At 38.6% G+C, this 25,417-nt stretch overlaps 1 protein-coding gene and 1 long non-coding RNA gene across 3 annotated transcripts in view; both read right to left on the reverse strand.

Moving 5' to 3' along the window:
* Nucleotides 1–658: 658 nt before the first annotated feature.
* On the reverse strand, nt 659–2,085 carry LOC115449693. The gene is made up of 3 exons (XR_005112800.1): nt 2,015–2,085; nt 1,470–1,509; nt 659–1,099 (listed from the first exon to the last, which is right to left on the reverse strand). It is a non-coding gene; the product is annotated as an uncharacterized LOC115449693 (long non-coding RNA).
* A 9,666-nt stretch (nt 2,086–11,751) lies between these two features.
* LOC115449694 (zinc finger protein jing homolog) overlaps nt 11,752–25,417 on the reverse strand; it is a 253,070-nt gene continuing 239,404 nt past the window's right edge. Inside the window, exons 2-6 of one of the 2 annotated variants that reach the window (XM_037441612.1) lie at nt 21,555–24,285; nt 21,098–21,277; nt 19,424–19,565; nt 18,864–19,074; nt 11,752–16,261 (exon numbers count right to left, since the gene is read on the reverse strand). In XM_037441612.1, the coding sequence (XP_037297509.1) occupies nt 15,862–16,261; nt 18,864–19,074; nt 19,424–19,565; nt 21,098–21,277; nt 21,555–24,285 (3,664 nt within the window). In that variant the 3' untranslated portion in view covers nt 11,752–15,861. Of the gene's footprint in view, nt 16,262–17,963; nt 18,212–18,863; nt 19,075–19,423; nt 19,566–21,097; nt 21,278–21,554; nt 24,286–25,417 lie in introns of those variants that run through there. The other variant, XM_037441613.1, reaches the window with a different exon arrangement.

Consider the following 25,417-nt stretch of genomic DNA (forward strand, 5'->3'; position numbering starts at 1 on the left):
TATAAACTGAGTTTGAGCAGAGCTTCTATATGTTATAAGTATTATATCGAACTAAAGATCCATTCATAAAAAATCTTTAATTTATAAAACACATATAACGTATTTATCCCCGCAGAGGTATGCAGAGACGCAACCAGGGCACCCACTTTTCGTCAATATACTTAAATTCTTTATATTAGACATATATTTATAATTTGTGCGTAATTTTCACCTCGTCTCTTTACGATTATTATGTAAAGAAGAAAGAGGCACAATAATTTACGATATTTAATGTAAGGGTGAAAAAAGCATGGTAATCTTTTATAATTTATAGTAAATTAATTCCAATATACAAAATCGCAAAGCTCTATGCAAGTGATTATAATACCATCGCTAAATTGACTTTAATAGCATCGCATAGCTTTTAGGCGGAGACAACATCAAGTTAAATCTCTTTCATCGCATAGCATTAAAGGCATCGCATAGCCTATCTCCTTTCAAGTGGGACATAGTATGGTAACCATAATTTCGCGTAGTCAGCGAAATTGTACACCGCGTCGTAGTCACGTACGCGGCTGTGTCCACGCTTTGTAACAGGACACGGATACCTGGGTAAGTACTTAGCAGACTTTAGACTTGCATGTGTTTTCTGTGTTATGTGTAAGGAATGAAACTCGAGTTAGGTTAATTATTTGTATTGACACACAAAGTACAAATAGAACAAGTTTTATAAATATTGCAAAACAAACAAATACGAAAAATGTAACATATTATAGTAATAGACATCAATACAGTTCACAAACAGATATAGTTCTGAAATAAATAATTATATAAAAACACAAATATAAAATCATAAAAACTTTTAACGATACATACATACACACATCAACACAACGTATAAACAATCTTCACTTTGTCTTGTTACGTGGAGCTCATGGTGCGGGTTCGACGATACGTTCAGGTCGAGACTTCCACTACGTCACATCACACGTTGTACCAACATGACCACGTGACTGTGAGGTAATGGCCATTTCAACCCTGAACTTCCACCAACTCTTCACATCTGACGACTTCCTTTTCTATACTTCATCCGTTTCTGAAGAATTTGCTAACCTGTGGCCTTGTCGAAAAATATATGTTAAAAATTTATTTTTAATATTTACAACAGTTTTTTATTTAGAGCGAAGTGCCATAGGGAGGCTTGTAAAATTCTGAGCGTTCTTGCCACTGTTTATATGAAATTGGATTTAAAATTAACAAAGACTTCGCAAATACATAACCAAATGGCAACATTAGAAATTTACTAATACCTGTACAAATGAAAAATTAAAATGGTATTTTAAATTGCATCTATTAGATATGAATTTAAAAATGTTCAATGAGTACAATAATCCTGCTCACCTAACTCGCTAATAACTCATAATTTTTTATTGAAATTTCTCTTCAGAAGAAATTGCCCTATATGTTAAAAAGTAATAAAAATCACTCACCCGTTAAAATCGTTGAAGAAACCTCTCGTTCGAATCGTTTCTGAAATTAATAATATGATTATTTTTTATTTAGTTTATAGCTGTTAAGGTATGCTTGTGATTGAAGAGATGTAAAAATTATGAACAGTTTTTTAATGAATAACAAATACATATAAATTTTCTTCGATGGAATAATACTATTATAGTAAATAAGCATAGTTGAAAGCTAGATAAGTAATAATTATAAGGTCCTTGAATATTTAAATTAATCAAATTTAAGTCAGTAAAATTCCGTTCTGCATTTTGATTGATTTTAAATATTTAATTATCAAAACTATTTTTGTTAAGAATATTTGTTATAAAAATTATATCAACCAATAGGTAATAACTATCTTAAAGTAGTTTTTATTTCAAAATAGTTATTACCTAGGTGGAAATATAAATATTAATTTAGAAATATTTTTTAACATTTATATCTATAGAATTGAAGTATCCCTTGATATAATTGATAAACTATAATACATTTATGTTAAATTTAATTACTTTTATAAATATAAGGTACTCACCGGAGGTGGTGTGCGGTCGTGGCGCGGCGCAGGAGTGGCCGAGCTGATGGCGCGCGCGGCACCCGTCAGAATGCTGACCATGCACTCCTAGCAGCCAGAGGCACCACACTTTTTATTAATATTATTGACGATTTCTTTAATTAGTTATTAGATTGATAATTGGCATTATTGACTTGTGGTTTTTATATAAATGAAGGGTTAGACGAGCAAGTTGCTCGCCTGATGATAAGCAACACGAGAGCCTAGAATCAGCAATACAGTTACCCAGAATTGGTATTCTAAGTACTGCAAGAGCATGACACTGCACTAGAAGCATCAAACATTAAGTTTCCTAATTAACTCTAGCTACAAAAACCTTTCAACTGTATAATTAGTTAAGCAACAGACTGTATACTTGATACATGGTGGTATATCTCACTCTGCCGCTTGATTGTGATAAAACTTACTATCAACGTAGAGTATTTGCTGCATACCAAAAATCTACTATCTAACTAGTATATTTGGGATATTATTAATAATTTATAATATATAAAACCCCAATTCCATTATATTTGAGCATGCGAAGGTTAGGTACCTATTACTGATGGGTGTAGTCACGTAGGAGTATGAAAGGCAGTGACCGAGGTACCCGAGGCCTGGTAGTAGGCCAGGCCCTGAAGTTTAGTTGGTTATTTTGTTTTATTCACAACCATGTGAAAACTAACATCACTTCTTGCCCACCAAAAAGTTCGCACACTGGGCTAAGGTGGTCATTTTTTATTTTACGTCAGGGTCCTTGGTTACCCAGCTAAGCCACTGCTATTGCTAATATTACTATTATTTTCTACACCCTTTTACAGCTATAATTTTTACAAAGGCATATCTAGACACAGACTTTTCTTTTTCCTGCGCTAGCCACTGCTCGGCCAAATTAGATAAAATACGAGACTTTTCTTGGAGAGGGTCCAAACTTTACAGTCGTAATGCTATCGGTGGCTCTCGGTATGAGAATGTATGACCCGTTGGTCCGGACTCACCAAGATTTAATGTGACGTCGTAAAGGAATAGAGAAATGTATTTTATGCAATGAAGAGAGCGTTCGTACGCCCTTGTAGCCTGTGACGATAATAACATTACGAAGAACACGTTTGCATGACACAACGATCTAATTTTGTAAATTGGTTATTGGTTCGGGAATATCAGAAAACGATGGAAACGAATTTTTTTTTTCATGAAGAGACGAGCTTACCGTTCTCCTGATGGTAAGCGATGCGACCGCTCGTAAATAGTAGAATTTAAAAACACCATCCAACACCTTAAATTACAAAGTATTGTTTGGTATTCCACGGCGCTCGCCAAACTGAAACACGAGATGTTAAATCTTATGTACAGTAGTTACACTGGCTGCATTGTCCTTCAAACCGGAACATAACAGTGACTACACACTGCAGAAATAGACATTGCGGTGGTACCTACCCAGGCTGACTCTCACGTATGAGAGACCTACCTAATATATTATTATATTTCCCAGTAATGTGTTTGAACTGCCTAGATATATATCGTGTGAACTTTAATCACCATTTATATCCTGAAGAGGATGTACTTAATAGCTGCACTCTAAACCAGTTTCCAGAATACTTATATTCGCAATCACTTTCAACAATTTCAAGTTGACAAATAACAATCGCATACACTGATTCCTATTTCCTAGAGATAAAACAAAGTCGTATACTGAATTAACCGACATGACAACGAAGAATCACTTAACAAATTGATGAAGTAAATCATTTAACAGCGTCCTTCGCCTCGAGCGTTTGTTTCTCTTACACTTTAACAGATATAAGACGTTCTTTGATTACAGTTACTAATTATTTAAGAAAATGGAAGTGTTATAACTTATAAAGTTGGTACAATTTTATTCCTGGGGCGGTAAAGGTCTTTAAACGCTGGACGCTGGATGAAGAGAGCGGAGGATCGAGCAACGAGGCGCGCTTTAGGGGAGGCCTTTGTTCAGCAGTGGACAGTTGTTGGCTGATGAGGATGAGGAAAGGTCTTTAAGGCTTATTATTATTTATGGTTATTTGGACTTGAGCATATTGACTTTGAGGACCACTAACGAGAGACATTTTTTTTAATTAATTTATTTATTTTTATGTCAGATGCCGGATATAACAATACCTAAATTAAACAGTTACCTACTCATTATATCGATACAGGCTCATATTGTCTCTATACAAAATCGAGATTGCCGCGTCTGATTGCGTTCCGTACATCGCCGCGCAAGAACCTAGGGAAAATGATTATACTACTGAACTGCTATTTTTTAATTCATCTTAATTGCGAACAGACAACAATGGGTGCAAAAGTTGCCTCAGACTACCCTGCCAGAACACAGGTGTGAAGTTACAGTTTATTAACTGTTAATAATGACTTAATACTCATTATACAATTTACTGCCTCATAAAGCTCCACTTACAATAAAATGATAGACAATTTAACAGCGAAGTTCACACTTAGTTTTGCAAGTTTATACCGGTTATTTGCATAATGTATCGCATTTATTAATCTCTGTTAATTTAAGTCAACGGTTTGACGAAATATTATACAGTAGACAGGAATTTTGCTAACTTCTAGTTACGTTTGCATTTCAGATCGATCAAAGCAAACGCGCGATGTCCTATTTTGATAATTTTGTTTTCATGAATAAAATGTTTAGTTATTATGCTCAATGATGCGAGTATCGCAGCATAACTTAGTTCCTTCGACAATAAATAATACGTTAAATACACTATCGTGGTGCTGTTCATTAATACTTAAAAGAAAAGGAATATTTATCAGGCGAAAGCCCCATATAACCCGTTACCTGTCGGCTTCCTCTTCGCAATTTATGGAAAATATAATTATCATTACAATGATTTACAGACCGCATTTAAGCAAGCATCTGTATGTTTTGGATTACCTTTCGGAGAACTTCATCCTTCGCCACTGATCGCCATACGTTATTATCTTCTAACTGGTGGGAATCTCGTAATAAAAACACATAACAGTGCGACGACGTAGCGCTAAAATATACAAAGACGTCGACGCGATAGTGTTCTATAGTTATCAAGATAAGGGTCCCCTTAAATGAGGCGTGCGTATGTGGAAACTGACATGACACTGGAGTATATTTTCATAGGTTTTAAGGATTAAGATAAGTTTAAATCATTATTTCTTTCTGTCCTTAATATGAATCTAAGCTATACACCTTAGGTTTAGTTCTTACAGCTATAATTTTGCCTGGCATTAACCCCTACTGAAGAATTCAATGTAAGGCAAATCGTAACAGAAAAGGTCAGTGCCTGTGATATGATAGTCAAAATACTTTAACATGCATGCTGTTAAACAAAATATAATAAAGGTACCCAAAATAACTACTTGTCAGTGCTTTACATCCCAATCATTTCAGCGATTTATACGTTTACTTATAACAAACTGTACGGTGTACACTGTACAATCTACATGTATATATATACAGTTTAGATTTAAATCTAGTTACCTCGCTGAACTACAAATGTCTTAACATACAATCGTCATAACTTACACATTTATTATATTTGTCACAAATAGAATAATTGCATTATACGTTTTGATGTCACTCACGCGTTTGACTGTACTTACCAACTTTAATAAGCGCTAATCCACGAGTCCGCTCGAAGTTACCGGACATATCGAAGCGTCAAATCTAACGCCAATTACTGTCTAGTTGCCGCTTTTGACCGATAGCACACTATTACTGTATTTACAGACCCGTTTATTAACCATAATTTAAATTTCCACTTTTATTTCGTTATGCCTGAGGGTGTAGATAAAATTAACGAATTGACTTCGCAGTTTATTTCTGTAATTATCCTCAAAGGTATCAGTATTACAGCAGCGTATTAAGGCTGTGCAATTCTAGGCTTCAGGATTGGTTAAGCAATCATATTTTTAGTAAGTTATATAGAATTAGCATTCTTGTATCATGAGCCAATAGTCTGTCAGTGGAGTATGACATGAAATATGCTTGGGGAAATATGGGTATTAAGTACTTAGTTATTAGTAGTTCCACTGCCCACGTCTTCAGGCATAAAGACACGTATCCTTAAATTAAGATATCGATGGGTCCTATGTATATGGGCCAAAATGCAAAATTACAACTTTACAGGAGAGGCTTCCAAAGTTAAAATTTACTATAACTTTAGATTTATAAATCCGAAGTTTATGAAATTTTGCTTGTTAGCTATGACAATTATCCTCCTCATTTATATTATAGTATTTTATATATACATTTACCGTTTTTTTTTGTACGTCACATTGGCCCTTCTACGATAGTTTTTGCTAAAATATTTTTTTTTCAAAAACACCCTAAAAGGGCCAATGTGCCATATTGGCCATTATACGCGTATTACGGTAATCAGCATAAATTACATATTTTTTTTATTTTCCACACATAAAATCAACTAACAATTGAAGAAGTTAATAATTTATTCATAAAAATAAAAGATATTAGGATATTTAGTTATTTATGTCACATTGACACTTATACGTTGTAAAATCTGCTAACCTATTGACTGAGTTTTCAGATAGATCATAAAAAACACACATTAATTTTATTCATTTATTTAAATAAAAATTGAATTAGCCTTATAAGAACACATATGGACCCGTATTCAGTCTTTTTTGGTATTTTAATGATAAAAATTACCAACAAAAAACATAAGAAGGAAACTGTTATTGAAGATCTTAGTTTGATTAACAAAACTATGTACTTCACGTTATTATTTTCTTAATAAAATTACAAAAAAATAACAAAAATAAAAACCTTTCTGATGTAAACAAAAGAAATATCTCTGTAAGTAGTATAATCAAGTAATAAAATTATCAAAATCAACGTTTATGGTAAAATTTACTAGTAATTCTTAATAAGTGCTTATTAAAATGTCACCGGCATTATCATACGGTATCGAGACGTGGCCTCTCATTATGGGCCTCATTAGGAGGCTCAAGGTCACTCAACGAGCTATGGAGAGGGCTATGCTTGGTATTTCCCTACGAGATCGAATCAGAAATGAGGAGATGTGTAGGAGAACAAGGGTTACCGACATAGCCCATAGGATTAGCAAGTTGAAGTGGCAGTGGGCCGGGCATATAGCTCGAAGAACCGATGGCCGTTGGGGTCGAAAGGTTCTAGAGTGGAGGCCACGTACAGGCAAGAGGAATGTCGGACGCCCGCCTACAAGGTGGAAGGACGACCTGGCTAAGGTCGCAGGAAGTCGCTGGATGCAGGCCGCTTCCAACAGGTCGACGTGGAGATCCTTGGGGAGGCCTATGTTCAGCAGTGGACTTCCTGTGGCTGAGATAATGATGATGATGATTAAAATGTCTTCATTATCGCTTTCATTAATAGTCACAATGTCATTAGATGCTATTAAATTTTCATAATAACTATGGTATACCGGTGGGATAATATTTTTTCGACATAAATCAAGCAAGTCTTTCTTCTTGGAAGGTTGTATTGGTAATAATAGTTGATTGTAACAGTTGCAGAGGAATGTCAGTTGGTCTATCGGCAATTTGTCTTCTTGTTCGTACTGGGTGATCTAAGATATTAATATGATTTTCAATAGCATCTTCACTACCCAAATTATATTTATAGTATAAAACGTACGGTTCGTCTCGGCTTACACGAATTTGTTTTATTTTAGACCAAAGATTTTTTTGTCCTTCTGAGTTTTTAGTCCAGTTAAACTGAGTATTTGTCTGCATCTTTTGAAGACATAAATCATATTTTGAACTACGTCTATGACGTTATAAGGACTTCCTTTTGATTTCGCCCATCGAATCAATGAGCCCCACTCAGAGGGTGTATAAATATTCTTATATTTTGAAGCTCTTTCAATGGTGGCGTGTATGGAGTCGCCTTGATTCTGCGTGTGGCCTACTTCAAGAAAAGTGTGCTTTACATTCAAATTAAACTGTTTAGCAGCGTATAGATACATAAAAAACATAATCCTATTTCGGTTTTGGTCAATGCAATTGTCTGACCAAAATCTGAAATCGACAACCTTCTTGACTATTCAATGTAATAATATAAAAATACAGCTCGCTATTTCGTTCGATCCCTTCATTGCAATTTGTTCATTCCATAAGTAACAGGTACCAATTAACTTACTAATATCGAAAACTGATAAGTTATGTACTTTAAACCTTTTGCTGTAATAAAATAGACTAACTTCACCACTTGGGGACAACAACACTTTTTGCAAATCAAAAGTAGCGCAGAATATTTATGAATATAATATAAAAATAAAATATCATTTTGTGAATCACGTTTATCCTTTTCCTTTAAAGATCTAACCTGATTTTTGCTAATTATATGATTATCATAAAATATTTTATTCTCAGGAGTCACAGGACCGTTTTTAAAAGAATGACAAATTTGGCATTGGTCATTTTTGGCTGGTGAAATGATAAATTAATATTTTTATTTACTATATCCCTGTATTGCCGCAACGACTCACATTTACTACCATATTTAGTTGAATCATACCATTATTTGTATAACATGAACATTCGGATAAAACTTAAAGAGCCATCTAAATAAAGTTTATTACTGTCTTTACGACAATAATGTAAATCAACCGGTTCATAGATCTTGATGTAGTCCAGCACACTTTTGATCATTTCTGCATCAATGCCAAATTCACAAAATTCCGACTTCTACTCAACTTAACACGATAATTGGATGCCAGCTTTTACTTATTAAACTAAATTGTAACGCAAAAACACAACAATTAGATTTGTATTCATCACAGTGCGGCCGTTCCGTTCAACGTATAAGTGTCAAACCAGCTGATTGGTCCCAACCGTAAACAAACGCGCGGGAACTCCCCGCGTATAAGTCTCTAACTACTCTTAGGACCTTGTACGTTTAAATTTATGTTACATATGCCGTTATACTGTAATAAAAAATCGTGTTTCTATGCAAAAATCTATTTTTTTTAATAGCTCACTCGATTCATTATATCGATAAAATGCGTTTACCATAAAAAAGTCAAAATGGCCAAATTGTTAGTTTGGCCCATATACATAGGACCCATCGATATAATGTACTATGAGTGTCATTTTACTTTGAGCAACTCGGAGAGCATTATTAATTTAGAATTGTGTTCTTTTTTCATACAGCGTTTGTGATCCTTGATTACTATGATTTCAAGTAAGTTTTTGGTGTTTTATGTAACACGTAGGTACTATTAGTAAGTACTAAGTAGCAAATATGCTTTGAAGATCATAACTCTAGATATTGTTGCTATTGATTTTTACCAAAGCTTGGCACTTACTACTACCAAGTGAACAACTAGTTAAATAATTAAAATTATGTAAAAAAAGCCTGCAACGATCACAATTATAATAACCGTAATAATTAAAAGTTGACGATATCTGGCAAGTGTCGTGTTGCCTTGTGAAACGATTGTGTCAACCGTTCCCGGGCTCGAAATCAAACGTCGGAACCTTAGCTATAGTACCTACTAGCAACATTGCACCGTGACGTCCATGGAAATACGAAACTTAATAAACTGCATCGTCGTGCATTACCGTTTCTACCTACTTTCTGCGGTTTGTGTACGAAGTTATGTCAATTATGTTGTTGTATTATAAGTTATAATGTCTGTTTTATTTTCTATATTTTTTTCGTTACATTTATTTATTTATTTAATTCTTTATTGTACACATGTACAAGAATAAAATACATAGAATATATATAGCGGTCTTATCACTCGAGGCAATATGTTACAGACAACCATACACCCTTTGCTGGAGAGAATAGATATCGGTATTTGAACTAATCCTTCACTTGCTTCTTTAGGTTGTTTAAAATTTGATAAGATAAAGTTATGTAATCGCTGATTAAAAATGTTTAAGTTGGTACTGCTAAAGCTCTAAGTTAATGACACATGTCACACCAGACAGACAACGTTGGTTTAAACTGGGTTTAAACATATCTCAGTTGCTCAGGATTGAAGTATTGAAATTGGGCGCTATGATAATGCTATAATTTCAATGTATGATACAAGGATATCACATCATGGTACGGATAATAATAAAGCTCGTCGCAATAGGTCCACTAGTTACACCTTTTTCTGAACTACTTATATGAGTATATATTTATGTGTTTTTATGTAATAGTATTTCTCATCATACAGTAAGTATAACTGCATAGTCTTTTTTCTTTGAGGTGTCATAACCTACATACAACCTTAAGAACTATACCTAATCTAAAACTAACTTGAATAGCTTGGGTAAGAAGTCGCTATGAATAAAGAGGATAATGGAGAATTTATAAGATTTGTCTATTTCCTCTGAAAAGTTGCAGTGATGTTATTCTAGTGTTGACTAAGTATTACCGAGCATTAATTATTTGACTGCCTTGGTGGTGTATTTAAAGCGTACACGGTTTGACTACGACTATTGATATATGATCCTGGTTTCGAATCCTAGGTCGTGGCAAAAATATTAGAATTTAGGTTTATACATCTTAAAAATTAGTTGCAGCTCGGAGTCAGGAACTTTTCGGTGTGATACACCCTTGCCTCGGATAGTACGTACAGTCGTTGGTCCTTCGCCCGAACTCTCTCCGGTCTTGCGAGGTATCCGTCTCACCGGACTATGAGAGTGAAGGAACAGAGTGCACCTGTTATTGCTCACACACGTGTACTTTATAGTGCAGTGCTTAGTAGTGTTAAAAATATTATCTCCTGCGTACTTGGCTGATTTTCGTTAAGATTTGCCCCGTCGGCGAAATTCGGCTAGGAGGGACTCATTCCCTTATCAGACAGATAATTAGACATTAAAGCCTCAGGTGATGAGTCTACCAATTGGCATGTAGGTAGTCAAAATAAAATTTATTCAAGGAATACCATCTTTCCAAGTACATATTTGTTCAGATCTGTAAAAACCTCCTAATAGATAGGTAGGATATATTTTCTATTCGTCCGAATAGCGACCACCGTATACAAACCATGTAAAACGCGTCGTAGTAGTCCACGTAAGTGTGTCGCATGCCGGGATTAGTCTGTGAATATCCGGTTTAAACAGGAAGGAGTAATTGTGTCAACATGCGTAAGGTAATAATTTCTCATCAGTTAACACTATGAGCAATAGATAGTCCGCAAGTTAAAAACTCCAGAGCACGCACTTCTGACTTTTCTAAAGTTATGAGTGCATTCTTTGTGAAAAATCGCTCGCTTAAGAGTGAGAGAAAACATTGTGCGGAAACCTGCATATCTAAGAAGTTTTTTTATGAATTTTAATAATGTGTGAAGTCTACCAATCCGCTCTAGGCCAGCGTGGTGGACTAAGGCCTAATCCCTCTCAGTGGTAGAGACGCCCGTGCTCAACATTGGAGCAACATAATATAAATAGTTTGGATCCCACTTGGATTACCATCAGGTGCAGTGGAATTACTTTGGCACGGTTGTAGATAAGAAAACTTGAGAAGTAAGTACTTGAAAAAGGTTTAAATTTTTTTATCGTGTCATGAATACTGAATAGGATGGGATGTTTTAAGGAATAACAAGAGACGCAAGGTTTATGAATAAATGTATTGTCACTTCTTGTGGATAGAATTGAACTCTTGTTAGCAATCTAATTGTAATGCTAGCTTCCATGTATTTTGTTCTAACTTGTATCAGCAGCTGCGAGGTGTCGGTACAATCGGTACAATAAAACGCATAGTATATCAATCATACAATATGTATTTAATATAAGATACAGTACTTGTGACAGGTGGACAAACCATTTTATTTGAAAAAATCTTAAAATCACTACACATTGAACAAATTTCGTGGTTCCACATTAAATAAACATTCACTATTATTATGCCCAAAATGTGTGATAAAGTAATTGAGGTAGCTTCACCCATTGTCAGTTGGGGTACAAATTAAAATTATTTTTTACGGATTTCACCACAAAGGGAATAAGCAAATAAGACAACGCATTAAACATTATACTATATATAATTAAATATCTACAAATTGAATATAAGTAGTGCACACTATTCGGAATACGGCTTCCAATAGTTTACTATTGTATTCTCGTCAAACATTTACAATAAAGGAGAACATTCATATAATAAACGCATAATATAGGAAACATGATGAAAGACAACTCGCGTACACTACCGCTAGACTACCCGCGCGGTGACGTCATCGCACGGCGCGTGACGTCACCGCGCCCCGCCCCGCCCCGCCGCACCCCGCCCCACCCCGCCGCACTCCGCCGCACTCCGCCGCACTCCGCCGGCGCGAAGCAAATTACAGAACTATGCAGAATAATACTTAATAATAAATACTTAACTATTTACATTCCGTTGGCTCGACGGTGGACATCACTCAGCGCGTCTGCATCGCCGCTGTAATGTGTTTCACGCCTCACAAACACTGGACACTCGGACCGGTGCCGTCGACTACGTATCGTTCCCGCTTGAATGCTCTCGGGCAGAACTGAACGATTTTGCATGCGAGTGAGATCGCGCCGAGTATAACGTACGTACAAAATTATAAACTTAACATTAGGACGCGCCGAGCCGCGAGCCGGCCGGTGCCCACTGACATGCAAAACCAAAGGGATGTCCACATACATACGACACTTTACGACTATTGGTGGCAGTGATCAAAAATATATCATCTTTTAGCGCTTATGAATACTATAAGTGTTAATTTTCACTTTCGATATAATTTCGACCCTCTCGCGCGGAGGTGCGTTTCACAAAATATCTCTTCTAAAATTTTATTTCCGATCGACTAACACTAATGAATTACGCGGTATATTATAATATAGTCCGGTCAATATTCCAAACGTAACGCTGTCCTCGGAGCGAAAACAAACATTTGTACTCGAGCTAATGCAATAGGCCAGGGCAGACAGCGTACCGCACGCGCCATGCTGCATGCTGCATACCGCATGCTGCATGCCACATGCCACATACCGCACCGCACCCGTGGTGCAAGTTACATTACGAATTGAGCGAGTTATTGTGTATAGTGCATTCAGGTTCACAAGCATTCTCAAAACCAAACACTGTCTATTTGAGATCAAATATTCAAGTCCATTTTGTTGTACGGATAGAAAAACATACGTCTTCCTAATTTTGGTGTCGAATTTCACTATATAAAAATAATAATTTATTATTAAAACAAAAGCGAGCCAATAAAACAATTATGGCACTACCATCAGTGCTGTAAAATAATTATACTAAAATTTTAAATTTAATAAAAAAAGAAAGAAATAATCAGTACATTGGAAACGTTCCAAAAGGGGATGTCTAAAACGGTATTCATGACAGCATACGATATCCACAACACACCGACGATCAGGCACCAACTTGACTACTAGATAATTTCCTAAGCGCTTCTTTGGGTCCGTGCCCGCGGGCGACTGTCGCCGTCTCGCTCACGCCGCGGCGCGAGAGCGGGACGGCGACAGCCCGCTCGGGTGCTTCACGACACGCCTAAGGCTCCCTCTATATTATACACATACGTTTTTCACTTTATTATACTAACCGTTTTAAACTACGAAATGAATCTAATAGAATCTCCATATACGAAAAGCGATAGTCTGAAAAATATGGTGTTTTTATTATTAAGTTAACACCGAGTCCACGCGTAAATTCATCCTAACTTAACACTATAGGCACTAACTAAAAATACTATCGAGATCGTGTGAGCACAGAACACAAATTACATTTCACGTTTTTGTATCTTCAATTGTAAAAATCCCTTAAGTGGCTAAAAAGGCATTATTTAATCTGACAACATCTGTATAGGGACATCCAAAATGTTATCTTTAACATCTAAAACTTGTCTAGAAAATGTTCTATTGACGCTATGAAAATCATTCGCTTGACATTATTGTATTCACGCACTGTAGCCTACATGACGATGACGATGACAGCCCGCCGATGAACGACAATGCCGCCGCGGGAAACTGACCATAAACACTTCAATACTTTACAAGAACATGAACCAACTACATTCGATAATTTCCTACTTATAATCAATCGATATCCGTTTCCCGCGGCTCAGTGTTGTTCATCGCGCCTTTCTACATAAATAACAATTAAACACGCCATACTTAGTATTTTTGATATTCGATCAACGTGCCGAGACTTTATCGATATTTCGATATCGATACTTCGAAGATTTGCAATTTGATGATGGAATATCAAAAAGTGCCTACCCTCTACCTCATCACCAAGCCCATCTCTGTGTTGTGTAAAACGAATGGACAGAAACAACTATCGATACATCTCGTTTATTCTAATGACCTTCGCTTACATATCGTACATTAACCGAACACGTAAACACAGCGTCAAACATTTTGTGCGCGGTTATTGGAACAGATTTATCATTAACTATTACTTTCTTATCACAAAAGATTTATTGCTAACAGTACAATCTTCGAGGCTGAAGGTGCGCCTCGCCGAGTCGACCTCACGAGTCGCCACGTCCAAATATTACTTAACCACTAAAAAAATATTAATCTGATATTCGAATTCAACTGCAAAGGCTATACGTACATTAAAACACACACTAAATAATTGAATCTGTATATCATTTGCATTATAAATATAAAACATCGACCGCAGCAAAAATTGTGATCGATTTAGTCATTTGTTAAGATAATTCGGCGCCCTCGCCGATCGACTCGACGCAGCGCGGCTTAACATACAAACACGGTTTTGTAAAACTAAACACAACTCCAAAATGGCAGTGACGTCGTTAACACGTTATTATAAACACACACAGACAGCTGTTGATTCCGCATACAAACAAGATTGCTTCGTTAAGAACACGACAGACGGCACTCACGATGTCGAATATCAAATACTTAAACTAAACGCGAGCTCCGCCTTGATATGACTACACGGGTACAACCTGATATAAAGTGAACACTACGTCGTGGTAGTAAACGTGCTTAGGCACTTGGTGAGTGGTGAATACGCTACCAAACCCGGAAGACACTCGGAACGTTCCCGTCTCGAGCGAGACCACCGCGACACATAAACAAACTAAAAGCGCACGAACGCAAATCAACTACGCTACTCCGAACGAGCTCGTTACTTACTACTATGTACACGTTGGCAGTGATCGATATCGCTGGTCGTCTCGTGTCCCGAGGGACACGGCTAACTCCTAACTTAAAATATATTCAGACTAACTCCGCGCCGCTCCTCGCTCCCCGTACGGAGAATTAAGCTAAATCGCCTATGTTACAACCCTCCCCCCGCCTGCCCCCCCTGCCCTCCCGCCGCTCTATACATTCGCACTAACTATGTACATTGTACAGGTTGTTCGCCGCGGCGACACGTTACGCACGCGCACCTAAGGCCCGTTATCAAGTAACGTTCAAATATCATTATAAAAAATTAAATCATCAGTCTTGTGTTTTAAAATTTACGCCTGCTGTTCGCCAGCAGTGTACGCCGCGTGGCGGTATCAACAATCTTTGGCGACAATTCCTCTACGACGGACGTTCGAGAATCAACATCTGTCTCGGCCCGTGTTACACTCGCTATCGAATAAATCTATACAATCTAAATGCGTGCTCAAAATCCTGTTTTTACTTTACATTATACTATACCGACTTTATCTTGTAAAAAATTAAATGCCAACTATACCTAGCAACTTTATTTCTACGCTCAAGAAAAAATATCGGATTTCTAAACTTATTTTGACGGCACAAAAATACATTTTGACTTTGAATGATAACGTCGGTCGGCTATGTACAATCGCACAAATCGACATTCGACAGAGAGCGGTGTAACACGTGCCCAACAAATCGCACAATTATCGACCGCACGGCCAAAACACGTTGCCGCCGTATCGCCGGCCGAGCTTCCTCTTCTTCGCGCCGCTCACCTCCACCCGCTCCGTCTTCTCTTCTTCTCTGTACACCATCGGAACATTGGTCGCGCTGCAGCCGTTTCTGGTCTCCGCTGTCTTCTTTTGCTTGGCGATGAGGTTGTTAAGAAGTCGGGAGGAAGTGCAGTGTCTCGCCGGGAGGGTTCGTGAGGGCGTCGCGACGGGTGTAGACGGAGGACACTTGGCAGGTGGCGGTGACGAAGACTTGCGGTACGACGCGCAGAACTGCTCGAACAGAATCACCTTCGTGTTGACGGGAAGGGACGCGATCTCGACTCTCTTGATCCGCTTCACGTCTTTCTCGGGCACCCATTCGTCCTCCAACCTGCAAGTAAAAAGGAACCATTGAGCGTCACGAAACAACCGTGCCACACAGAGGCAGCTGCAAACACAGTTTCAAACTATCGATAAATTATCGATAATTGCTTCATGTTATCAATACTGCATCTGAAAGGGAATTGATATAGCACACAAACTTTTAGACATTTTGTTTGCCAATTGCACTTTTTCCAATCATCTAGCATGTACTGGAATGTGTTTGCAGCGTGTTTATTGGGTTGCAATCCTGCTTAGAGTAGAAAAAAACTATAGGACTCATGCTTGACTACTAAGCTAATGCTGGATGGAATATTGAAAATGTTAGTACGCATGTAACTGAATATAATGAAACAAAACTGTGACGCTGTTACAAAATCATAATTAGGACTGGCAACCCAGTGAGATGCTAGCAACATTTAGAAGATTTTATCCTTTAATATATTTTCCGTTACTACAAAATAATAAATTAAATTTGAACTAATGAATTGTGCTAAAAACGTGAATAAACAATATTACTTTGTCGATATTTATGGGTAAAAAATAAAACAGTTTTTTTACATATACCAATCAGAACGTTTAGAAATCAGATATTAGAGAACTAGATTTCTCAAATACCCCGTTACAATTACTGTTATGCTAGCAACTTTATTGAATACAAATATTCTGTGTGGCACATTTTCATTGCAACAGACAGCATGCCAAGCATTAATCACAAGTGAGGACCAACTGCACACTTAGTTGAAGAAATGTGCCAACGGGAATAATATACCTGCCAATCGATTCTAAACAGTTGCTAGGAGCCAATTACAGGTCAAATGTAAATTCAATTAAAATTTGGCTTTTATAAAATTTTGATCTAAACTAGCATCTAATGATGCACATTGTCGATATCGATATTGACGAATCGACTTGCGCGCCACCGAATGCAATGCATGTTGATCCTCTTCAAAAATAAAATAAAGAGGCTAAATGACAACATGCACTATGATAACCCGGAGCGTATGATTTTAAGTAAAGCGAGGAATGGTAGAAATATCGATAATCGATATCTAAAAATAACGTAATAATGACGATTGGGCTGAGCGTTTATTATACACTTTAATAGTTTTCTGCTCATGTTCGGTATTGCGACAGAATGCAAAAATTATTCCAATATTTATTGTCATATTTTACTTATACTATATCATATTAATGTGTAGGTGTGGCGTACAGCAAACTCGATAAGCTTCATACGACATTTATATGTATCGATATAAATAATTGACCATTTCGAATTCCACGAGTTCAAATTACAAAAAGTAGATTTATTTTCTTTGTTAAAATAGTCCACTCAAGACAAATATAAAGAAACATTTTATTGAATTTGTATAAAATTAATTTAAACATAAACTAAAAAGTGTATAATAAATTACTTATTTACATAAACACGTAGGAGTACCACCCACCTGTGGGTTACCTGTTATACCACAACATAATAATCTAATCGAATTCCTTGCTGTCGGCAGATCGAAGGTACCAACATTAATAAAGTCCAATTAATATTAAACTTAATTAGAAGAGTCTTAAGGTTCTCCTTAGTTAAGTTGAAACGTTGAGATTAATTGTTTAAATTCCTAAAATCGATATCAAATCGATATTTTATCGAAAAGAACAGTCTCTAAGTCAGGTTTTTGTATTCGTTTTATATTTGAAGAAAGGGTCTTCGCAAGTATCTCTTAAATTCTGACATACACATAACATCAATATTCACATATTACAATTATAATGCAAGGGGAAAATAACTATTTTTACATCTGTAAAACAATAATGCTAATAAACTTTAGATTTGAATTTTCGTTACTAGTAAATAGGGATCAATTTCATAAATATAAGGATTATAGTTTCCACAAAATTTCCACAAAACGTACACCTTGGGACGATACTCCTTACAAATTCTACTCCAAAAATAATCGCTTACCTGAAACATCACAATTGACGTGAGAATTTAAAAAAATGTCCTAATCTATAATAATAGGTATATAAAATAATAATATAGAGATATGTAAATATTTATTACTGTTTTAATTTTCTTTAAAGCAAAATAAAATATTTTATAATCATACCCATCTTATTCGATTATACCAGATTTGTTATAGCGTGGGTAGTAGTAATATGTGTTACAGCTTGTGGTTCTTCGGCAATAGATTTTTATTAATGTTATACTTTAATCGTTAATCCAGTCAAAAACGTTCAGCAGCAATAACTGCTGAACCGACAGGACTCTGTCGATGCTGAGACAAATCCCGTTGGTTCACTCGGGTAAGTTGACTGATCGTATAGCTTATGTAACGTTGATTTTTGCGGTCCGGTAGTGGAACCCTCCCAAGGCACAAACAGTGGATTCACCTTCTAGATTCAAGAGAACACAGAAGGGAAAAAGTAAGGAATTGGGGGGTAGAAGAATAAAAAAGTGCATCAAAGGGTAACAAAGGACTTGAAAGAATTTCAAAGGACTTGAAAGGATTTCGAAGGACTACATAGGACTACAAAGGACTTGAAAGGATTTCGAAGGACTACAAAAGATTTCAAAGGTTTTGGAAGGATAGACCAAATGAATACGATATACTAACACATGCGGCGGGTAGTAGGTGAGCAGCGCCTCCCTGCGTCGCTCGACGGCGTTGTATCTGGTGGCGGCGAGCGCGGCGTGCAGCGTGAGCGTGTGGCGGCCGAGCGGCTCGCGCAGCGGACACGCGCCGCCGAGCCGCCAGCGCGTGCAGCGCAGCAGCCGCCACGCCAGGCCCTCCATCATGCCCGCGTCGAAGAAGTCGAACATGCGCGCTGCGAACGTACATCATTCACATTGTAAATCTACAAAATCTCTAAGACTTGTGTGGGAAATAATTGTTTGTGTTACAGACAAGTTACGGGCCGTTATAAATAGGCTATCTAATCCGGTTTAGTAAAAAAGGTATTAGATTACAATAGACAAAATATTCTGCTTTTTGCACGGCCAGTTACTTTGAAGAATACCTAAAAAACCAATGAGTATTCATACCATACCCATTCACCATCGCAATTCTCTTCTTCTTCCGTTAATTCACTAGTTAACTGGCTCAAATTATTTTGGTTATTTAATTAATCAGCCTTAATATCAAACTGAACCGAATGTTTAAAAGTATCCACTCACCAGACCATGGCTGTCTTCGGTACCTCAGCTTCTTGCCATTCCTTCTGATGAGCTTGGACCCTGTCTCCGTCGTCTTCTTTCCTCCACTTGTGTTCGGCGTCGCCTCATTGAAATGGTTATTCACGTGCCGCTCTAACAAAGTCTGTAATATTACACACATATCCATCATAATACGATCAACTTACACGATTTTGCTCGAAACGATTTCATATTTCCCATGTTGGTCAAATATTGAAATAGTAACAAGTACAAATATCGAATTGTTATGTCATCGCATGAAATAAGTGAACAATTACAATGGTTACACAAATCTTTAAAGTCAAGACTAATGCAAATTTAGAGGTAAATGAGGGTGACAATTATTCTCACTTCCTCATAATACGTGAAGTTAAAGTTCATAAACGTGAAGTTAAAGTCCATGAAAGTCAATTTAAAGATTTCATGAGACTAATGCTGTATGGGAAATGTTCAATCGAAACGTTTTTAATCCTATAACAGTACTTGTACTTCATCATGTCCTTGATGAAACACTCCACGTCCCGTCGCATTGTGATTACGAACAAAAAACACTTTAAAACAACACTTTTTTTTTTACTCAAAAGAAAATGATAAGTGGAGGCGGCTATAGAGTTGCATGGAGTGTGGCAAAAGGCGAACATCATCTTCGGTACCTTAGGAAAAGAGAACGTAACACAAGTAAATTGTTCTAGAATTGATGATTTGTTACGTCATTTCTGATAAAATAACGATAAACAATCATCAATTGAAGACTACATCAATACTGAAAATGTTGGTCCTAGAATTATTGGAAGTCAGAATGTGACGACTGATAGGGGATGATAAAATCTTGATCGTTCACGATCTAATATAGATGAAACCACATTTGAGAAACTTAGACGCTATACGCTACACATAAACACGCAAGAACAGGAAGAGAACAAAAAGAAGTATAATGTTGATGAAATAAATTTTGAGTCGCTGTGTTGATGACGATAAATTGAATATAAAGAGTATCAACGTCATGTAGAAAACACATTATACTACACGAAAAAAGAAATCATAATAATTATCGACAATTCAATTGAATAAATGCTGACCTAAGAAAATGTACGGTTGCACCGTACAGTGGATTCACCATCAAGAATTTCCTGATTATAATTAATTAAATCGACAAAAAATTATAAAATGAAAATAAAACAAAACAATATTTAGACTTTCCCACAACGCGTATGTTGAAGACCATGTGTTTAATGTACACTTGTTAATATAATTATCAATTACCAATATTTACCCTATGCCAATACAAACTCCACAGTGGGACCCACAAACATTTTATAGCCAATATTACACAGAGAAAAAACTCCTCGTAAGTTATACCATAAGCAACTAGAAAGCCTTATTCTATCATACATTATCTGAACCTCCGCTGCTGTAAATGCATAAAAAGGTAAAAAATATATTACACCTTACCGTTACAAGCATAGTTGAAGTGAAATCTCAGTAGGAAGCCAATCTTCAAAATGATTTTATACAATTTAAGACATAACTGTCAATTCAAAAACTGCTATTGAAGTTCCACTTCCAATACCATCCAAGACGTCTCGACTAGTAGCGAGTCCAAGCCTGGATGGTACAAGCGATGGTAATGATACGTATAATGGAACGTAATTATACCTGAGTGGAGAAGCGACGCTCGCAGCCGTCGACGATGCATTTGAAGGGCTTGTTTCCACCGTGGGACAGCGCGTGACGTTCGAGCCACAGGCGCGAACAGGACGGCTTGCCGCGGACTTTACACTGCTCCCATAGACACACGTAGTTCTCCTTCCCAGCCTGGGTTTCCACGTGAGCAGTCTGCAAGTTACCAAAATGATTTATTTAATAAATATTGAAGAATCATCTAGTAAAATATAATTTAAAATTTTATTAATAAAAAGTGTGCTATAAGCCTTGGATAGGACTGGACCTCAATAAGAGCTGAAATTCCAAGCCGAAAAAGCTTGTTACAATCGCAATACAAGTTATTTACATTACTAAACATTTTGCAGACAATAGATAGGTATTCAAAACCTTAAAAAGTGTCTGGTTATTTTAAGAATTTATCACTTTAGTTAATAAAATATAAACTGACCTGCAAGTGGTCTAAGAGATCGGGATCACTCTCAAACTCTTTCTTGCAGTTCTCCCACAGGCACACGGTGACAGTGGTCGTGGTGTCAGTGCTCGTCGTCCGCTGGTCGCTGTCCGTCTTGGTCGCGCTCTTCGGCGGGAAGCGAAGGGTCTTCGGCTGCTTCAGGATCGGACTCTTTTGGCTTTGAACCTCCACCGAACACACGCTCACACTTAACGACAGCGTTGAATCTTCGTCGCATTCCTTACTCGTTTGTGAGTCGCTCGGAGAATCTATCGACTTGTCCGTTCCTATCCCCGACTCCGACTCGGTGGTCGTACTACAAAAGTTTGTTTCTATCACAGCGTTGTGCACGTTTGATGAAACATCTTTCAAGACTGTTATTTGCGTGAATATCGTCTCTTCTCTCCGCGCTACTTCTTCCACTTTCCTCAGTTCCTCAACCACGCTATCTTTTCTCACTTCGTCCTTGCTCTCGTCGCTTTTATGTTCCTTAATTTTATCTGTCACTAACTCTTCTAATTTATCTGATAAACTACTTACTTGTGCGAAAGGCCTCGTGTTCATTTTATTAGTTTCTAATGGAACAATATTATTGTTAACATTTTTAGACAGCCAAGGTATATCACACTTTGGATTTGTCACTTCACTCATCTCCGGCTCCTTGACCGTGCTACTAGGTGGATCGGTGCCTTGGATGGGGTTATCGGGCGGTTTCACAGGCGCTATGGGTATACTACTCGTGTGCAGCGCCTGGGTGGCGAAGTTCGCCAACACAGGTGGCGGATGGTTCGCTATAGGATTTGAGCACGTTGATTGCGAGGAAGACGCGGTGTTGGTTCCCGAGTAACTCCAGGTCTCTTTCACGTTTATATTTGGCACTGAAGTGACAATAAAACCTGGTTGTGGCATGAGAACCGGGTGGCTAAGATTGACAGTATAATTCGGTTTCGATTGAACTGTCACGCCGACAGTCTGTAGTCCGGGAACGTTCTTATTCATCACCGGGATGGACTGACTCGTGACCGGACCAGCTTTATTCACATTCGTATACGTCGATGTCATGGTGTTAGCCAGCTTCAACAATGTACCGTTTATGAGAATTTGCGCTGCTTGTTGATTTTGCATGTGGTCCTGTCTCTGTGCAGTCAACTGTGGTGTTTGAGGAAGAACGAAGTTGGGCACCTTCGCCATTAGATTAGGTATTTGAACGACCGTCCCGTTTATATTTTGCATCAGCGGAAAAACTAACTGGCCACTTAATTTTGTTGGACTTGACACATTGACGTTTGTCCGATTGAAGGCTGTCATATTATTTTGTTGCCCTAATGTGTGCGCCGGTAAACCGTTTTGAGGTATTCTCAATGTAGTGAGCATCACGTTTTGAGGTACAGCGACAAACGAGGGTATATTATTCGACGGCACAGTGCCATTACAAGGCTGCGGTATGTTAATTTGGTGACAGTTCTGCAGATTAGTTACAGGTACATTTAAATTTCCTAAACTCCCATTCATCGTCATCGACACTTGTCGAACTCCGTTCGGTATGCTCATTTTTGGCGCGGCACTAATATCAGTCCCGTTCTGTTTTATTGAAGCACTTTGAATGGAGTTAACACAGTTTTGTTTCTGCTGAAGTTGAACTTGTTTTAAATTGTTCGCTTTCGACCATGTCAGGTTTTTACTGTTCGCAATACACGCAGATGATTTTCGATTCGTTCTTTTGGCCGGCATCGAGTTTTTTTTGGACGCATCTTTTTTTGCCGGTACCGGTTTCGCAGTGATCGGATTTAAACTGAGATTATTTGATCCACAGGTGACTCCATTCATCCTGCTGTCTAGCTTGGTCGTTGAACTCACGACACCATTAATTCTGACAGATTCTGGTTTGGAAGTCGCAAATTTTTTTGGGGATTGATTGATAGAGGTCGCAGGCGCTATCCTCATATTGACCATTTCATTTGAAGCAGGAATTGGGACTTTGCGTTTGGTAGGTTCTCCAATTTTTTTGTTGAAAGGCATGATGCAGTTGGCGGATGGGTCCGGTGTAGTTTTTGTTTCGAAAGCGTGCTTCTTGCCGTCTACCAGCCCGTTGAGAAGCCCGCCCGATGGCTTCTCCTTGGAGAGTGTCTCCGAAACGTGCCGCACTTCAACAAAACCGTTCATCGTTGTGTGCATCCTGTCACTGATGTCCTTGGACCTACTGAAGTCGACAATAGCGTTAACGTTTGAAATGGATGTTGATTTACTGAGATCGGCCGGTTTGGTCGCGTCCACAAAGCCGTTTACAGCAGACGCGGATGGTCTCCGTAAGGAGTCAGCCTGTTTTCCCACGTCCATCAACACTTTGGGGCTGAGCGTCTGTGATAAGTAAGAGATATATTTCTCCAAGTCGTGCGTGACGCCGTTTTTGGGTAGGCACTTTCTTTTGGTGTCATCGTTGGTGGGCGCGGTGGCGTCGCGCTTGAGGCCGTTCTGCGGCTTCATCTTGTGGTTAAAGTATTCGGTAATACGGCGGTGGACGGGCGGGTTGGCGCGGCGGACGGGCGCCGGTTGGGCCGCGAGGCGTCGCGGAGCCGGCGGCGCCGGGTCACTCGCCCACGGCGGCATGCGCGCTCCCGCGCCCTCTTCGGTGCCGCACGACGACTCGGGGCTGCGCGGCGAGCGCGGCTCCGTGATATCGCTACCGCTGCAGCCGCCGCTCTCCGTCGGACTCAGCACCGCCACGCCGCTGAAACAACAAATATATACTTTTATGGACAGATTGCATACACCAATGAGACCGCGTACTGCCACGTCACGTTATTTTATATCATGAACAGTGACTGACTAGTAACTCACAAGCGCCGAATTGCATTGGTATGAACGCGTCTAGATAAAATATAAGTACCGATAGTTTAGTTACTGACAGCTGACCGCGGTTATCACCAGCGAGCCAGGTTAGATCTTTAACAACAAATCAGCTGTTGGATAGTTTGAATCGATCGCGCACGCGAGCCCAGAGAGGCGCGGCGAGCGAGAGGGAGGGTCGGAACTCGAAGTGTTCCTCGTCGCGAGCGAACGACGACGCAAGGTGCAATGCCCCGCGGTCCAGTGCAGTGACGCAACGAGACTGCACTGACCGAACGACCGTCCGGACCGAACGCACACATTGTTATTTTCGGCCTCGTGACATTCACCGCACGTACGCCCGACGCGGCCGCACGCTGCACGCTGGACGGCTGCACACTGACGATTCTACACTCACAATTTTACTCATTGTTCACGCGTTCGGGTAAAATGTTTTTTTATTATTTGAGCGCGCTTATACATTCACGGCGAAGACGCCGCCGGTGGTAGGTATCAATCATACGTGCCTCAGCGTGACGTCTACGTGACGTTATTTCACCTGCACGACTGGTTATCTAGTCGGGTAAGGCGACACTTTTCTCCGGGCATTCTCGCGCGAAATACGTTTTAGATCCTTTGTAGGTCGAGTTCTACAGGTAACATCGAATAACATAATTCGGAGACGCGGCCGAGTTGTGTGCGATTATGAGCTTTGTGGTTGCGGCGGTGGGTAGCGGGAGCCGCAAGTTTTCTCGAACGCGCGGCAGCGAGGGGACGAGGAGGGAGGCGGGTGCGGGTGGTGTCGCGTATCAAGGGTGCACCCTCGCCCTTTGTGAAGCCACATCGCTCGTGACTGGGGTTGCATTTCTCTACCGTCTTCGCACGTCGCAGCGAGCTTTGTCGGTAATTGACCCAATTTTTTAAGAAGTTTTTTTGCTGAAGAATTCTGTTTAAGGTGGGGTGGATTTTAATTTGATATCGAACGTCATTACGCTTCATTCTAATTTTAATTGGTGAAGATATTTTCTTTGAAC

This window comes from Manduca sexta, chromosome 22, assembly GCF_014839805.1.
Source record: "Manduca sexta isolate Smith_Timp_Sample1 chromosome 22, JHU_Msex_v1.0, whole genome shotgun sequence".
Lineage (NCBI taxonomy): Eukaryota > Metazoa > Arthropoda > Insecta > Lepidoptera > Sphingidae > Manduca > Manduca sexta.